General features: G+C 40.4%; 1 protein-coding gene across 4 annotated transcripts in view; it reads right to left on the bottom strand.

Annotated features, from left to right (window-relative positions):
- The window catches only part of IARS1 (isoleucyl-tRNA synthetase 1), a 92,803-nt gene that overhangs the window by 46,216 nt on the left and 31,280 nt on the right, over window positions 1–15,307 (bottom strand). For all 4 annotated transcript variants that reach the window (XM_053953664.1, XM_053953666.1, XM_053953663.1 and 1 more), the window contains exons 13-15: window positions 15,109–15,200; window positions 10,752–10,850; window positions 381–507 (exon numbers count right to left, since the gene is read on the bottom strand). In XM_053953664.1, coding sequence (XP_053809639.1) covers window positions 381–507; window positions 10,752–10,850; window positions 15,109–15,200 — 318 coding nt within the window. The remainder of the gene's footprint in view (window positions 1–380; window positions 508–10,751; window positions 10,851–15,108; window positions 15,201–15,307) is intronic.

Raw genomic sequence — 15,307 nt, 5'->3', positions numbered from 1 at the left:
CTTAAAGGAGTTTAAAAAAAAAAAAAAAACAAAAAATCTCCTCCTTGCCATTTTCTCACTGCATTTATTATTTCCTTTAGATTTGCCATCACTGCAAATTCTTCTGGGAAAGACAAGATTAATTTTAATGTAAAAACCAAGAAAAACTGCTTGCAGTTGTCAAGCACAAGCAAAGAATACCTGTACAGGTACACAAATGCACCCATAAATATGCACAGACCTATCACCTCTTACACACATATAGATGGGTTATACAGATCTGCTGTTACAACATGTAAACAGGACTTCAGGCTGCAGCAGCCAAAGAGACACCAAAATAAGCAAACCACAAGTAGAGGCAGGGGTTTTGCCAGCTGGAAGCTTTCATGTTCCTCACTCACCTCTTCCAAATCCTCGCTAACCCACAGAGGGATGGGGGTGCCCCAGTAGCGGTTCCGAGAGATGGCCCAGTCTCGAGCGTCCTTCAGCCAGTTCCCAAAGCGCTTCTCCCGCACGAAATCTGGAACCCTGGGCCAAAAAAAACAACAGCATTCACGTATCACTAGGTTCCACTTATAAGAAACCTAGGAAGAATTGGTTATATTTGATTTTATGCACCAAAGTTGTTCATTTCAGCATTGATTGACTTGGAGCACGTTCATGTTACAGCACTGGCTGCTGCAAGGCCTGTGGAGGTGCCGCCAAAAAACACAACACTGCCTTCTTCTGATCTCAGGTAAGCTGCAGGAGTGAAAAACACCAGATTTATTTTACCATAAAGGAACTCAGGAAAACATGTGCAACATAAAATAGATTCATTAGGGATGAAACAATGGCTGAAGTCCTCAGGACAGTCCAGCACTGGAGGATTATGGCTAAGGGTGATCACAACACTACTGTTAAATTACATACAGAAAGAGGAACAGCCACTGATTTTGAGGTTGAATGAAATTCCCATTATTGAAAAGCCTGGAGCAATAGCATCAAAAGGAACTTCGGATTATGTGTGGGCATCCAGGTACATGCACATTAATCAGGTTGATAGATCATACGAAAAATCCTTTCCAAGCTATTTATCATCTCACTTTGAATTACCCAATTAAGAAACAAAACACACCCCCAACCACAGAACCCTATCAATGCTTGCTAAAGCCTCATTTTGAGCACTAATGGGCACTGAGAGATGTTAAAGACAAATTTTCATTGTATGAAAGTGTCTTGGAGCTCAAAGGTTATCGCCAGAAGGCACTGCCCTTCGAGGTTCCTGGCTGTGCTAAGTGGCCTGGTGGTTTGATTAGAACCATTAGAACTCTTTATTCCCAGGAAGTAAACAAACAAACAACTATCTACCCAGTGATTATATGCAGATGAAGGAAAGCAATGGGTTTCACAGTCAACAGTATGCTCCCCTCATGCCTAAAGGTGCATTTCAAAATACCAAATTCAAATGAAACTCACAGAAAAAGGAACCTTAAGACAGTGTGAGACACACAGAAGCTGTGAATGAGCAGCTCACAACAACAAAGCAGCTCTGGAACTGAGCTTTGAGCAACCCATGGCAGGTTTTGCTGGGCTTGTTTTTCCAGTCTAACTAACAAGGTCCTTCCCAAAGTCTGAGCTGGATTAGGAGAGCCACAGTTTCCAAAGGGGGAGCAGCCAAGCTACAAAGCACACAGGGTCTCTTCCACCTTTTCTTTCTGAAGCTCTTGGTCCTCTTGTCAAGTATTTCTTTTTAAAGAAGAATTTTAATCACAGATCAGTCCCAAGAGTAACAAAGATGAAAGGTTCCTTTAGAGGAAAAATTAAAAGAAGGGATTAAGGAATTCACATAACACAGTGAGGTAGGATTTGGCCCATTAGCAGGACATTTACGAAATAAATGTGAACCATAAAAAAAAAAAGGTAAACTACTGATGAAAATAAAAGCCACTGTCTTTTAAAAGTTTTACCCATGATGAAGGCATGCAGAGATCTAAAGCTTCTTGATGCCAGTGTTGTCTCAAGTGGATAAAAAGTACCCTTAAAAGCCTCACTAAATATCAGCCTCAGGTTCCACAGCTTCCCTCGCTATTTCTGGAGTTACTTTCAGCTGCAAAGTTGTCTTCTGTAACACTTCTCGAACAAAAATCTAATATAAAAAAAATTTAAACAAACTCAGTGACTCATGTTTCACATGACATCTGTAGCCCTGCTTTGAAATTTAGAACGTATACAGGCTTTCCCGATTTGGTTCAGCGTGGGACTCATTACTATTAACTTTCTGCACTGACCTTAGGAGACCCTCTCTCCAAACACAAGTGGAAACTGTACAAAGTTCATTAGCATTTGCCCAACATTCCACTAATGTGGAAAACTTCTCTTTACATCACTCCTAAACTAGTTTCCATTTTTCAGAAGTTGTTAGACACTGATTAGCTGAAATTATTAGTCCCATTTAACATAGCTAGAGGCTGAGACAATCCCCCAATGACATTAAAATGCTAAGAGTTTCAACTCTGCCTCCTCAAAACACGCCTGAAAAATTAATTTTATCCCCAAAGTGGACATTAACCACAAAAATGTATGTGGTGTGATCTCGCTCTCTGAGCTATGAAAGCATATAATTTACCTCTTCTGGTAAAATTGTCTGACCCTGCTGCCAGTTTTCATTGGGACATAAAACACAAACCACTTCATCTCCTCAAACCACATTTGCAACAATGAGCTGTGGCTCTTTAGAGGTACAAGGCAGGAATAACACTGGCACAGCCATCAAGTCAAATAAAAGGAGCCTGTATCTCACACCCATTCTGAGCACATCACTCAGAGGAAGTGTTACTTAAAGCAGCTGGGTTTTGCCTGTGCAGAGATGCTGCCCATGGGTGCTGCCCAAGGGCAGACACAGCCTCCAGCTGGGATCCAGCTGGAAGAGGGATCTGCAGCAGGAACAGCCCTTCAAGTCTGGAGCCCATTGCTTTTACTTATTCTCACTAGATTTCGCTCCAGATAGCTCAGCTTAACACTTACCTACATCTCACATGGGAAAAAAATAAAATAAGAGGCACCTTCTACTCAAATATTTGATTAGGCTGGAAAAAAACAGAAGAGTATTCTCAATGATGTTGTTATTAACACCTGATCTTTATTTACACCAATTCCAGGTTAGTGCTCTTATAGAGTTTTTCAGGTTCTTTTCATCCTACTCTGAGATATTTTCTTGGTATATTTCTCCTTTTAAATTCTCATAAAGACATCATCTTGCCACAGGCATGTATTAGTTGAGGGAGCGTTCTTTACTATTCCATCTACACAAAGCATCTGGAAGATAAATGAAAAGCCCTCTCCCATATGCCAATGCACACATTCTTCATGTTTAACCACATATCCATCACAAACCCCCTTCAGGCTGAAAGCACAAATCTCAGGTTCCTGCTGCTGACCACTGAGTTTGCAGTCAGGTGTGACCAGAGGGTGCCCAGTTCTGCATGTTCAGACCCCCTGGACTGGCACTGACACCTTCACATCTCAGAGAAGATCAAGCCCCAGCACCCAACAGCTCCATGAGGCTGCAAGTGAAAAATCAAAGCAGCCCCATCTCCCCGAAGCCATCGTGCTGCAGCTCCTCAAACTGAGCTGTGAGAAACAAGTTTTTTTATTTCCCAACTGGCCTACAATTTGTTTGACCTTCAGATTTCTCTGCAAAATGACACAGATAAGATTTCATACTTCTTTCTCTGACATTTAGCAAGGTTAAGGAGACTGCTGCCTCAGCAGGTCAGGGAGCTCTTGATTCATGGGTGTGGGACAATTGCAATTTCTCCTCTTGGCACCCAGGACAGGGCACTAAATAAACTTCAGCATGCAGACACTGCAGCAGTTGGAAAGTTCAGGGAACTGAACTCCACAACACAAAGGAATAAATATTGTTTTGCCAAATCATAAATTAGGAAGATTCTGAATTAAAGTACGTCAGTTCCAACCTGTTTGAATGCCCATGTCTATCTTACTTTCCCAACATCAAAACTCTATCATACAAGTTAGAGATAATGAAAATTATTCATTTGCTGCGAATTTCCATGTCCATTTTTTGACTGTTTGTTCCTATTTTTGAAGCAGATGTGGGATTTTGCTTAATTCATGCATTGCTAAGTCCTCTGCACAGTCAACTCCCACATCCTTTCTTGGTAGCTACTCATTTTCTTCATGTCTAAAATAAAAATTCCATTTGACAAGCCAAAAAAACCCATGTAGAGCAAAGCAAAACCCAGTCTTTTAACAACATTTATTAACTTATTACAACAGGAACCATCCATCCTCTTTGCCTTCTCAGTCTATGCACCACTCAGCACCCAAGTCACACAAGCAATGTGGGCATGGATTTAAAAACAGCAAATATTGACCACCTTCAATCCCAGAGCAGAACTGAGTCTGCTGACAGTGAGCCACCACAGGCTGAGCCAATGTGTTCTCAGCACCAATAAATACTCAAGGAACAGCATCAATTAAAAGAAATAAATTTGCTTTCTGACTCTTGTCTCCAGAGGAAAAAGGTACAGGATGCAAATAAAAAAATATTCTAAATTATCACATAATCCAGAAGGAATCTTATTAAAAGGATGAAGACATCTGCTCCTTTTCTGTAGATATATTTTGAAGCTAATTTCTTGTGCTCATAACACAATTGCAAATACTGAACTCAGCTCCTTATTCCATCTGAGAGCTCAGATGTGCTCTGAGCTGGCTCACGGTTCCCCAGTCACAGGATGCAGGAACTGTCTCAAAGCAGCACCATCCCTCTTTTCTGTAAACACAAACAGCACTGCCAAAATAAAACACTGCCCCTGCACAAGCCTCGTGTTTTATCATCAGCTCAACATGAAAAGCTGTTTCAGATACTACATAAAGATAGGCTAATCCTTTCTCACTCTTCATTGTTCTTCTCACCAGCTAATTTTATTCATAATATTCTCTGCAAAACCACAGCACCTTTATGTGTTGGGTAAGATTTACTTCATAATTGCTAATTAAAGGAGTTAAGACTGTGAAGTTGATAAACAAAATACTACCTTAAGCAGTGGGAATTAGGGGACCTAATACCAGATTAAGAACGCTAATACAGCTTTGGTTCTGCGAGGATGGTCCCAGATCTGTCCTGCCCTTTGGCAAGCTGGTAACTTTTTAAGTGCCATCTGAAATCAGGAATCAGTTCTAAGTCTGGAAAAGAGAAACTCTTCCAGAAGACAGCCGAGTTGTATCAGCAACACTAAAGGTGATGAAGTAACTATTCTATGTCATCTTACTAAAAATGTACAGATTTATTTAAATTCCTAGCATGCCAACTGGGGGGGTTTATTTTAAGTGTAGAATTTGGCTTTCTTTTTAAACATTAACCAACCCTTAGAAGACAAAGGCTTAAATTCCATTATGTTAATTTACTCTAATAACATGCCTCCTTCAACATGCCCTCAAATTGATTTTTAATGGTTTTTAATTCAAAGAGATAAAATAAGCAACTATTCATGCCCTTTTGACACTTTAATTAGCGCCAATCTATATCATGGACCTAATTAAACATTGTGGGGGGCGGGAGGGAGGAGAGGGGAAGGGAGGAAAGGTCAGTGTGTGCCAGGCAGAATTTCCACTGCAGCAGCTCTGCTCCTCAGCCTGGGAGAGCTGCTGGAATGGTGCAACCCCACACGAGCCTGGGCTGCCTCCACCGCTGCATTTGCTGCTTCTGGTGCAGCTTACAGGGGCTAGATGAGCTGTGCTTTCAATCATTTTGATCTCCCAATGTTTCTCTTGCCTCTTTTCTCCTGGTTCCCATGGCAACCCCCACGTTGTGGTGTGACTGCAATGCTGCTGCAGACGCAGCCCCGTCACCGTCACCGCGCTCGGACGCGGCGGCGCAGCCCTGACCTCCAACGCTGGCACACACCCCACTAAAAACCCTGCTCCAGCTCCCTTCCACGACCCAGGCACCCTGCTAATTGCTGCTAGAACTCCTTATCTTACCAACAATCCCTGCAGCTCGAAGCCAGGGAGAAGGGAAGCTTCCACTTTCCTTCTCTCTGCACAGTTTCCTTGGGAATATTCTAACATTTCCTGGCACAAAGTACTTTTGTAGGGCATCAGCACTCAGGATCCATTTCAATCCACATACATCAATACATTTGCATTCCTATGACAGTGGCAGACATTCAACACACTGCTCGTGTCACAGATTTATCAGCTGCCCAAGAAAATCGTGCTGGAGTTGCTTAGTGAACTGGCATTTGGGGGGTTTATTTCATAAGCTTTTCCTTGAAGGAAAAAACAAGCTTTTGGTGACCCTTCAGTGGGACTGGAAAGGTACCTCTGCATTCATGGCATCATCAGCAATCTCTGCACAAGAGGCTCAGAGAGGAAACAGCAAAATTAAGGTGCAGAAGACAAGCCATCAAAATCCAGTGAACAAGCCTCCAAATTCACTTCTAATCCTCAGCCATGTCTGATAACAGACAGTAATAAAACCTTCTTTAAATTAGACAAACACAAGGCTAACCCTGCAGCATTTTTTTCCACCTCCTGCTGTAGGCAATGGCTCTAATTTGGGTTTTTCCTCGGGAAATGTTGCCATCTAGTGACTCCACGTTTCTGTACACATCACAATTGCTACTAGAGGGAGGATCTCATTTGTAGTCAAGATTCCTCAGTAAGAAAAGTGTGACTGATGACTCAAAAAGAAGAGTTACAACTGTATAGTGATACTAAAGAAAAGAAAAAAATTAAAAAATCTACACAGACCATACATTTAAAACTGTTCAGATGAAATGTATTAATATTAACAAACAAAGAAAGAAAATGTCATGAGACTTTCTATAAAACAAAAATAAGCAGCAGAAGAAGGATAAGGGACTCACTGATTTTCTTCCATTGCTCTACAATCCTGTCATTATTTAAAATTCTGTTGCCCTGCTACAGACTCAGATTCCTCATGTGAGCAAAAATGATCAGTTCAGTAAAATAAACATTTTCTTCCTATTGTGGATGGGCTCCACAGCCTCGGGGTTTCTGACACAAACAGGCATCATTGCTGATCACATCTCACCTTTTCACAGGTGGGAGACAGTTTTGTGGTCAAAGATTAAAATGACCAGGATGAAAAGCTTCTCCAAAGCTTGATGGGCTCGATGGACACATAAGAAGACACCTGGGCTCACCCAGGAGCTGCAGGGACTGTGTGCAAAACTCTCACTTCAACTGCACTCACAGAAATGTGCTGTGGGTGGCATTTCCAGCAAGTGATGGAAGTCAGGAAAATAATACCTTCAACCATGCATCAAGCTCTTTATTACAACCTTATTATCTGAATTCTTCAATGGTGAGAAGATGCCAGAACAAAAGGTTTGGCTTCTTTGAAGTCCCTGACTGTCTCCCATCACTGCTTTCCTTCCACTGATGCTCATTTTTCCACTACTCCAAGTGCTGCACATCTTATGCAAACAATGTCAGAACTGCACAATGTCTTTAACATTAGAAACTTGGCAACAGTCACAGGTCAATGTTTCAGGAGTTACTGAAGGATAAGGAGTTCAGAGCTGATATTTAAATACAAAGTCTTTTCTATCAGTCTGCAAGAATGGAAATACAACATCCACAGCCAGAAGGATGAGCTACAACAGTTTGGAATTCTCATTGTAAGTTGTACAGATTTATTGCTTACAGTAACTTATAAATTTTCAATTTACACCAACTTTGAACACTGATGACAGGAATTAGTCCTATATTGTAATTATAATCTAAGGTGGCCTGGTTTAGTCTGTGGGTACATAAAAAATGCTCTTCAAGAAACCATTTGAGAAAATGATGGTGACAACAATTAAGGCTGAAATCCAGACAGCACCTTGGCGCTGCATCCAACTCTCCTTATCAAGAGAATAGAAAGCCAAGGTCTGACAAGCCTGGATTTTACAGCAGCCAAATCTGCCTCTCTTCATCTTAAATACAGCAGTAGTGGGTGCCTGAATGCCAAACAGAAAATAACCTTTTTGATTTAAATTTTCTTTAAATAAAATCTCAGTTACACAGTAAAGAACATTCAGTAAGGGAACTTCAATTAAAGGCTGAAGCACAGCCCCCTAAATACTGTTCCAATTGTGCATTTTCATCAACATCCAACACAAGTTAATTCCCAGTCTGACTGCAATAAGGATGTGACAGAGCAGAGGGGGTTTCTTGGCTTCTGGTTTTACAAAAACGCTGGCATATTACTCATGCAACCATTATTGGAAGTGATAGTTAAATTCATTTTGAAAAATGAAAATAGAGTTACTGGTTTTAATAAATTTTGAATGACTGTGGCCTTATAAGTTGGGTAATTCACTAAAAAACTAATTAGAAATGCAATCAGGTTGCAAAGTTTGTCCAAGTATGTTTAATCTATTTCATCAGAAAGGATATCTATCAAGAGGGCAGCTATTCTTAAGGGACAATATACCTATCAGTCATTTATAGGAATAAAAAAAGCAATGCAGTCAAACCCATTTTGTAAAGGTTAATATAGTCTGAAAAGCATTTATCCCAAATTTTCTCATTTTCAGGACATGCTGAAACCCCAGAGAGTCCAAAAATAAAATTTTAAAAAGCTACATATTATTCCTGTGACACTTTCAGAGATCAAGTCCCTTCAAAAGCAGAAAAAGTAGGTTTTGGGAAGGAAGGAGTTCCCAAAATTTAAATAAATGAATACTGCAGAAGGCCAGCAGTCTCAATGCCAACTTCAGAAGCTACAGCCCAAACAAAACTGGCATCAATGGAGAACACATGAAGAAAACCTCAAAAACACTCCCTTATTTTTTATAAAAGCTGGATTTTAAAAGCCAACTTCAAGATTACCCAGTATTCAAATTACTAAGAAATCACATAGTGGAAATACATATTATTTATTAATAATTCTGTGATCATCCATCTCTACTTGTAGCTATACTGCCAACAAAAAGCTTCCCAAAATCCTTAACATCACATGGCTTTAAGAGGAGTCCTGAGGAATCAGTTTTATGTTCAATTATGGAATTGTGTTTAGACTCAGGAATTGTCTAAAGGACAAATGTCTCCTGTAATTCCAAGCATTTTGAAAATTGCTAAATGGTGTCATTGCCTGCTCTTCTCACCCAACCTTTGCTACAGAAGCTCCAACATTTGCTTCCACTTGTATCCCCTGTACTCAGCACTTACAAAATGTACCATTGAAACCCAAGTATGTGCATGAGGCAGGGTTCAAACTGATCAGTAATTCTTACTAATTAGTGTCTCCTGGATGAATGGAGGCCACTTAGCAGCTTCTTCCTCAAACTCTGCTTCTGGAAAAGCAAACCCCATCCATTCAAGCACTTCTTAACAGGATCATTACATTTTTTCTTCTGTTCATGTGAAAATTAAGTATGCAGGTCTACTGTCATCCCAACAGTGAAAGCATCTTGAGGAAGCTAATTAAAGCTAAGAACAAACACTTTCACCCCCTCTCCAGCTTATTTTTGCCCCAAAGGAGGATCACAGTATGTTCTGCTGTGGAAAACAGAAAACAGCACTTACTAATCCCTAAACTCTCCTGACACAGCCAGACTGGGCATGTGCTGCTTGGCAAAGCCAGGCTGCAGCATTTCTGGGCAGGCTCTGTTCTGGATCACTGACTTTTCCCACAGATCCCAGGATTTACACTGCCTGCACCACGTCAGCAGTTATGCAAAAGCTGCTCATGGAGAATTTAATTGCCAGCTACTGTCCATGAAAAAAAGGCAGCACAAGCTGTAATTGCTCACTGAAGGTTGAGTCACCTTCTCTACAAGAGACAAATGAGGTGGGAGAGGGGTGGAATCCCAGCTCTCCCTGCAGTCCTCATAAGGAAAGACTGAATGAGGTTGTAATCTCCAAGTTTTCCTCACTCACTGGGAGGTCTCAGCCTCCCAGGCACAAGTGATGGATGACAGGAAGGGAGATAAAAATGCAGCTTATGAAGGTTCAGAAGATAAGTTCCTTTTGTTACTAACCCACCACAAACCCAGGACTGACTCCCTAAAAGGCCACCAGCACCAACAGTTCCCTTTGACTGCACATAAAAATACATTTAAATTGTTATCTAAAGCTCATCTGCTGTTTTCTACACAGATCTCACACAAGTATTTTTCACACTCCCCATATACATGTCAAGATTTCATTTCTGCCATTAACAGAATTTTTTCTTTAAAGCTGTGTGACTGAGCTTACCTACAACAATTAGGGCAGCTGGGTTGAGCTTTTTGTGGCTGTTTGGGGGGGAGAGAGTGGGCATGGATTATTTTCTTCAAATGCACCTATGATGAAGTAATCAACCTTATCTGTAACAACTAGATGAAAAAACCCACAACTTGTCTAAAAATTAGTTTAATTTGGAACATTATATACACAGCACTAAGCTGCCTCTATTACTGTCTCAGGTGGAGCCTTTTGGGAAGCACATCCCTGCTTCTGCAGGAGGATTCTCCTCTGCAGTTTCTCTCATGCTGAATTGTTGAGGTTTGCATAACATGATTGGAGGGCACTTTTAATGACCCTGTAGTGTATTTCCCGGTAAATTACTGGGGAATATTCAACATTGATAAAACTGAGATAAAACACTGTTTAGAACTGGTCCCAGTAGCACTGGCTGAAAAAGAGTGGAAATACAAAGCAGAGTGAGCACAGGAACAGTGGAACTGCTTTGGAGAGCTCCAGCACACACCCCCTACACCCCCAGCTCCAGGGAAAGGAATAAATCAGATTTGTGAAGGACACTTTACCAGTAGCACTGGGCATTATTCTCCAGCAGCTTCTCCACCATGTGCTCCACCCTGACAAACCAGCTGGGCACAGCTTTGTAGATCAGTGGAGTATCTGACCTGTGCAGGGAAGGGAATAAAACAAACAAAAACATTTTTAAATGCTACATTATTTATAAAGTGTTCTTTAATATTTATTTTTGCACATGACAGTCCCCTTTCCACAGACTGAGCTCATTGCTGCTGAAATATTACCACAGTTAAAGGTTGGGATTTGTTTGGTTTGTTAAATTACATAAACTGTTACACTTATGTGAGCTACTATTTTGAAATCCAGTCCTGAAAAAAACTTTACAGCCTTCAAACCCAGTAACTCAAGGAATTTGTATAGCAAGAGCAATCATGAGAATGTTCAAACAATACTTGAATTTGAAATTTGTGCTCCTACATAGTACAACATGATGAACTTCAGTAACTATTAAGATGTGTCATATTTCAGTCTTCCACATGAGCTCATTCTGCCTCACTTTTCATGTGTACATGAGCCTGAAAAGCCAGGGAACGTTATGCTGTGCTTTTACTACTTGCATTTAAAATAATAATCACAAATCATAAAGAAGTAACAGCACCTAGGGTTAACCAGAAGAAAGTTCCATTCCAGGAGGAGAGGGAAAGCAAGAAATAAGCATATAAAAGAAGTTTTAAATATATTTTAACATATTCCTTACTTCAATAAGAACTAAAAGAAAATCCTTATGGGAGGAGAGCAGTTTCACAACTTGGGATTGCTTAGAAATGCAAGCAGGACTGGCCAGAGCACAGATTGAGCAATTTCCTAAATTACTTGGGAAAATCAGTATCTCCAAGCATCTGACTGTAGTGCCCCAACCCAGTCTGATTTATCAGTTCCATAATAACTGCTTAAGGTCTTGAATAACTGTCCAGGCAGCACATCCTTCTAAATGTGGGAGCCAACAGTGGGCACAGGTCACTAGCAGGAGCTCAGACATTTCTAATCCTACACATCCATCCCATTATTCCGTGATGAAGAGGGAGTAGAGCCCTAGAGGATAGGATGTGACTATGGATACAGAGAAGCAAACAACACTGAGACAAAAAGCTCATTCTCCTTTAGCATCAACCCACCCCACAAAACGCTTCTGAAAAATATTACTTTTATTTAAGTCACTTTGGTTCAGAACTTGGCAATACACAAAACTTCACCAGCAAAACCCCTGAGAAACTCCTGTTATCTCCCATGTGCAGTCAGCACTACAAACAGCCAAAGTTTAATCCATTTTACTTATATCCACAGCAAGAACACATTTGAAATCCACCAACTACTGCAGACTATGATGTAAATTAAAATTGCTACTATGCCAGCACTTGCTAAAGGTGTACCTGCCTGACCCACAAAAGAAAGAAAACCCACAGCAAAAGTTGTTCAGACCTTAAAAGCTGAACTCACAGTGCACAAAGCCCAACAATAGAAAATACATTGTTTCTTTTAACACTATATTTCAAAAGAGTTTTCATTTTAACTACAACCTGTATGTTTCCATGTGCTTAAGTGTTAAAGTGCCTATGACCTTAAAGGAAATGGTGACAGCTCAAAGCAATAATAATGTAGTTGTGTCCTAGCTATTAAATGCAAACCTACTGATGGTTTGCTACACAAATTTAAGTCTTAACAACTAAAAAAATGAGAACAGTTCAGTTCACTCGTCACACAGCAGCAAGATCCCAGTAAAAAAGAAAGCATTCCCCAAGCTACAAGGTGTTTTGGTTTCACTGAGTGTCTGAAGAATGATGAATTGCCATCACAAGATCTGAAGTAACTGGAAACAAGAAGAAAAAAATGATATTAAAAATTTCTCACATGGTCTTAACATGTTGGGGAATGGTGGCAGCCCAGCTCTGTGAGCAGAGCAGCAGGTGGGGCTGGCTGAGTGGCTTCAGGCAGGGAGGATCCATGACAAAGGCCCAGCAGGGGAACCACTCCCCACCCAACACCGAGGTTCTAACACCTGATAACTCCAAGCACCCACAGGGCTCTGTTCCTCCTACATGAAGGCAACAATAAAGGGGAGAGGGCAAAGTTTCCCCGAATATTTTTCTTTTGGCTGTACTACCAAGCAGTGCCTCAGCAGGAGACTGCAGAGAACAAAACAATAAAATCTACCCAAGCAGTGATACACCCCACATTTCTGCCCCTCATGACTGGTGAGAAGGGTGAGGAATCCAGATTCAACTGGATTTTACTGTAGAATCAAATCAGAAATACCCATTGCTGGGTTTTGTTTTCCATCAACACAAGGGGAAAACCACCCAGAAAAAGCTTGATGCATACAAAGTCCCTGCCTAACCATTCCTCTCTGTCCCAACTGACAAAGTTCTGCTCCCCTTACAGACAGATTCTTTAGGAACACATCAGAACAATCAAATCCCATTAACTGTGATCTCATTCTGTTTTCTTGTAATTTAGGACAGAAATGATCAATAATTGAGCCCATGCTATAAAGATGCTTCTTGGCTTTGCCTTCTCTGGCTGGGAAAAGTCAAAGTTCCACATTTGCCAGTGGAAGAACTTCCCAACACTGTTCCCAAAGGAATGGCAGGCAGGAGCTGTGAGGAACTGTCACATCCAACAGCTGCTGAACTGCTGCCCAGACCACACAGACACCCAAGATCTCACACGTGCACAGAGCAGTTCTGACCAATGTCCTCCATTTTCAGCAGTTCCAATAAAGACAAATTTAACTGAGAACTATCTATTGTGTCCTTACCAAGCTGTTGTGTTTTTCTTATTTTAAAGTTTAGTTGACAGCAAATTACTACCCAGAGAAGGACCCTGATTTCATGATATGTAAAAAAAAGAAGGCAAATTTCTCAACATCCCAAGGATTCGACAACTGCTTGGTTTCAGGGAAAAGCAGTAGTACATTAAGAACAGTCTGATTGCAAAGTTTTCTTACATTAATCAAAATAACTTATAACTATGCTCAAAGTTAAGAACTACTCTTCTACTTTTAGCATATTCCAATTATGGTTTGATTTGTGATGGCAGTGAAATGAGCTTTTCAAGTAGAATCCATTGTTCGGCTCTTCCCACCAGATAATTTGCTGCTAGGTGCTGCCTGCAACTTATCATCCATCAACAAAAATGTCAACAGAGTGGCAGGATTAAGGATCTTCTACAGAATCAGCACTTCTACATCCCTGCTTTTGTCTCAGAAGGCCATGACTGGATATTTGAGTTGCTACATAACAAAAACACAAGCTTTGCTTGATTTTGGGCCTGCCATTTTTCAAAAACTGTCCCAAATCATCAAGGACGTAACACTTGAAGAGCAATTTCCCTTCTTCATCTAGGCAGCTGCTAGAAACAAACCAATCTTGCTGTTCAAGAGCAAGCAAAGGTTATTTTTGCTATAAATTAAAGATAAATGTACCCTGCTAGAACACTTCACCTGGCAGAGTCAGAGCCAGACAGAGAGATGAGCTTTTATCACAGCTATTTCAGTACAGATGTTGTACACATCAGATAGGACTTAAAATCTTCAAGCTATTTCAGATAATTTGATATTTTAATTTAAGTGTGTCTTTGCTCATAGTAAGAATTTAATACTCTACTAAAAGATTACTGAAGATTTGGGTTTTTTTAATTTGATATTGTTTGGTGAGTTTTTACAACAGCAATTGTAGAAATTTCAAACCTGGGAGGACACTAATAAAAACAAGCTTCATTTCTAGATTAAATCTGTCTAGCCTGTATTCCTCAGAACCAAAACTTGTTTTATCACTGATACTGAAGGCCCATGGAGAATTCCACATGGAGACTTCCCCCAGAGACATCCACCTAGGCAGATGTTTCCACATTTTAAGCAGCTGGGTTTCTTTCAAAGAAATAAGTCATCTTCCAAGGTTCAAAAGAGCTATATTTTAGTTATACAAAGCTTTAACACAAACATCTAAAGACCTTCTGTGATATGCTTATTTGGATACAATTCAAAGGGTATCAAAAAAATCCTTTCCCATCACTCAGCTGCTTAAAAAATAACCTTTTTTACAAGAGGTGGTTAGTTAGGAGCTCTACACCGAGAAATGAGCAACACAAACTACAAAAACACACATTTAAAATCATAAATAGAAATTAAATTTCAGCACTACACCTAAATTCATCAGTTTTATGGCAAAAAAAGAAAAAATCCTTGATGACTAAACCAAAACTGGAGCTCTCCTGAATTAATAATCTCGGTTTATGTTACTTTTACTTTTGCCAGGAAAATTAAGCAAGGGAGGAGGAAAATATGGGAGAAAGGTGAAGAATCTCTCTGTTAGAAAGCTCAGCTCAAGGCAGGTGCAGGTGTGTGCTTACCTCCAGCAGAAGGGGTAGCTGTGCTGGAAGGTGGTGCTGTGGATCAGCCGGCCCTTCTCCTTCAGCCATCTGATGATGTGCTTATCTGCATCCTAAAAACACACATTTGCCTTGGAATACACATCTCACTAAGCTACCACAGGATTTGTCTCAGATACTCAAATTAATTAAAAAAAAAAACTATGCATAACCCAGCATT

This window comes from Vidua chalybeata, chromosome 12, assembly GCF_026979565.1.
Source record: "Vidua chalybeata isolate OUT-0048 chromosome 12, bVidCha1 merged haplotype, whole genome shotgun sequence".
Taxonomy (NCBI): domain Eukaryota; kingdom Metazoa; phylum Chordata; class Aves; order Passeriformes; family Viduidae; genus Vidua; species Vidua chalybeata.
This window is presented reverse-complemented; position numbering and strand designations above follow the sequence as displayed.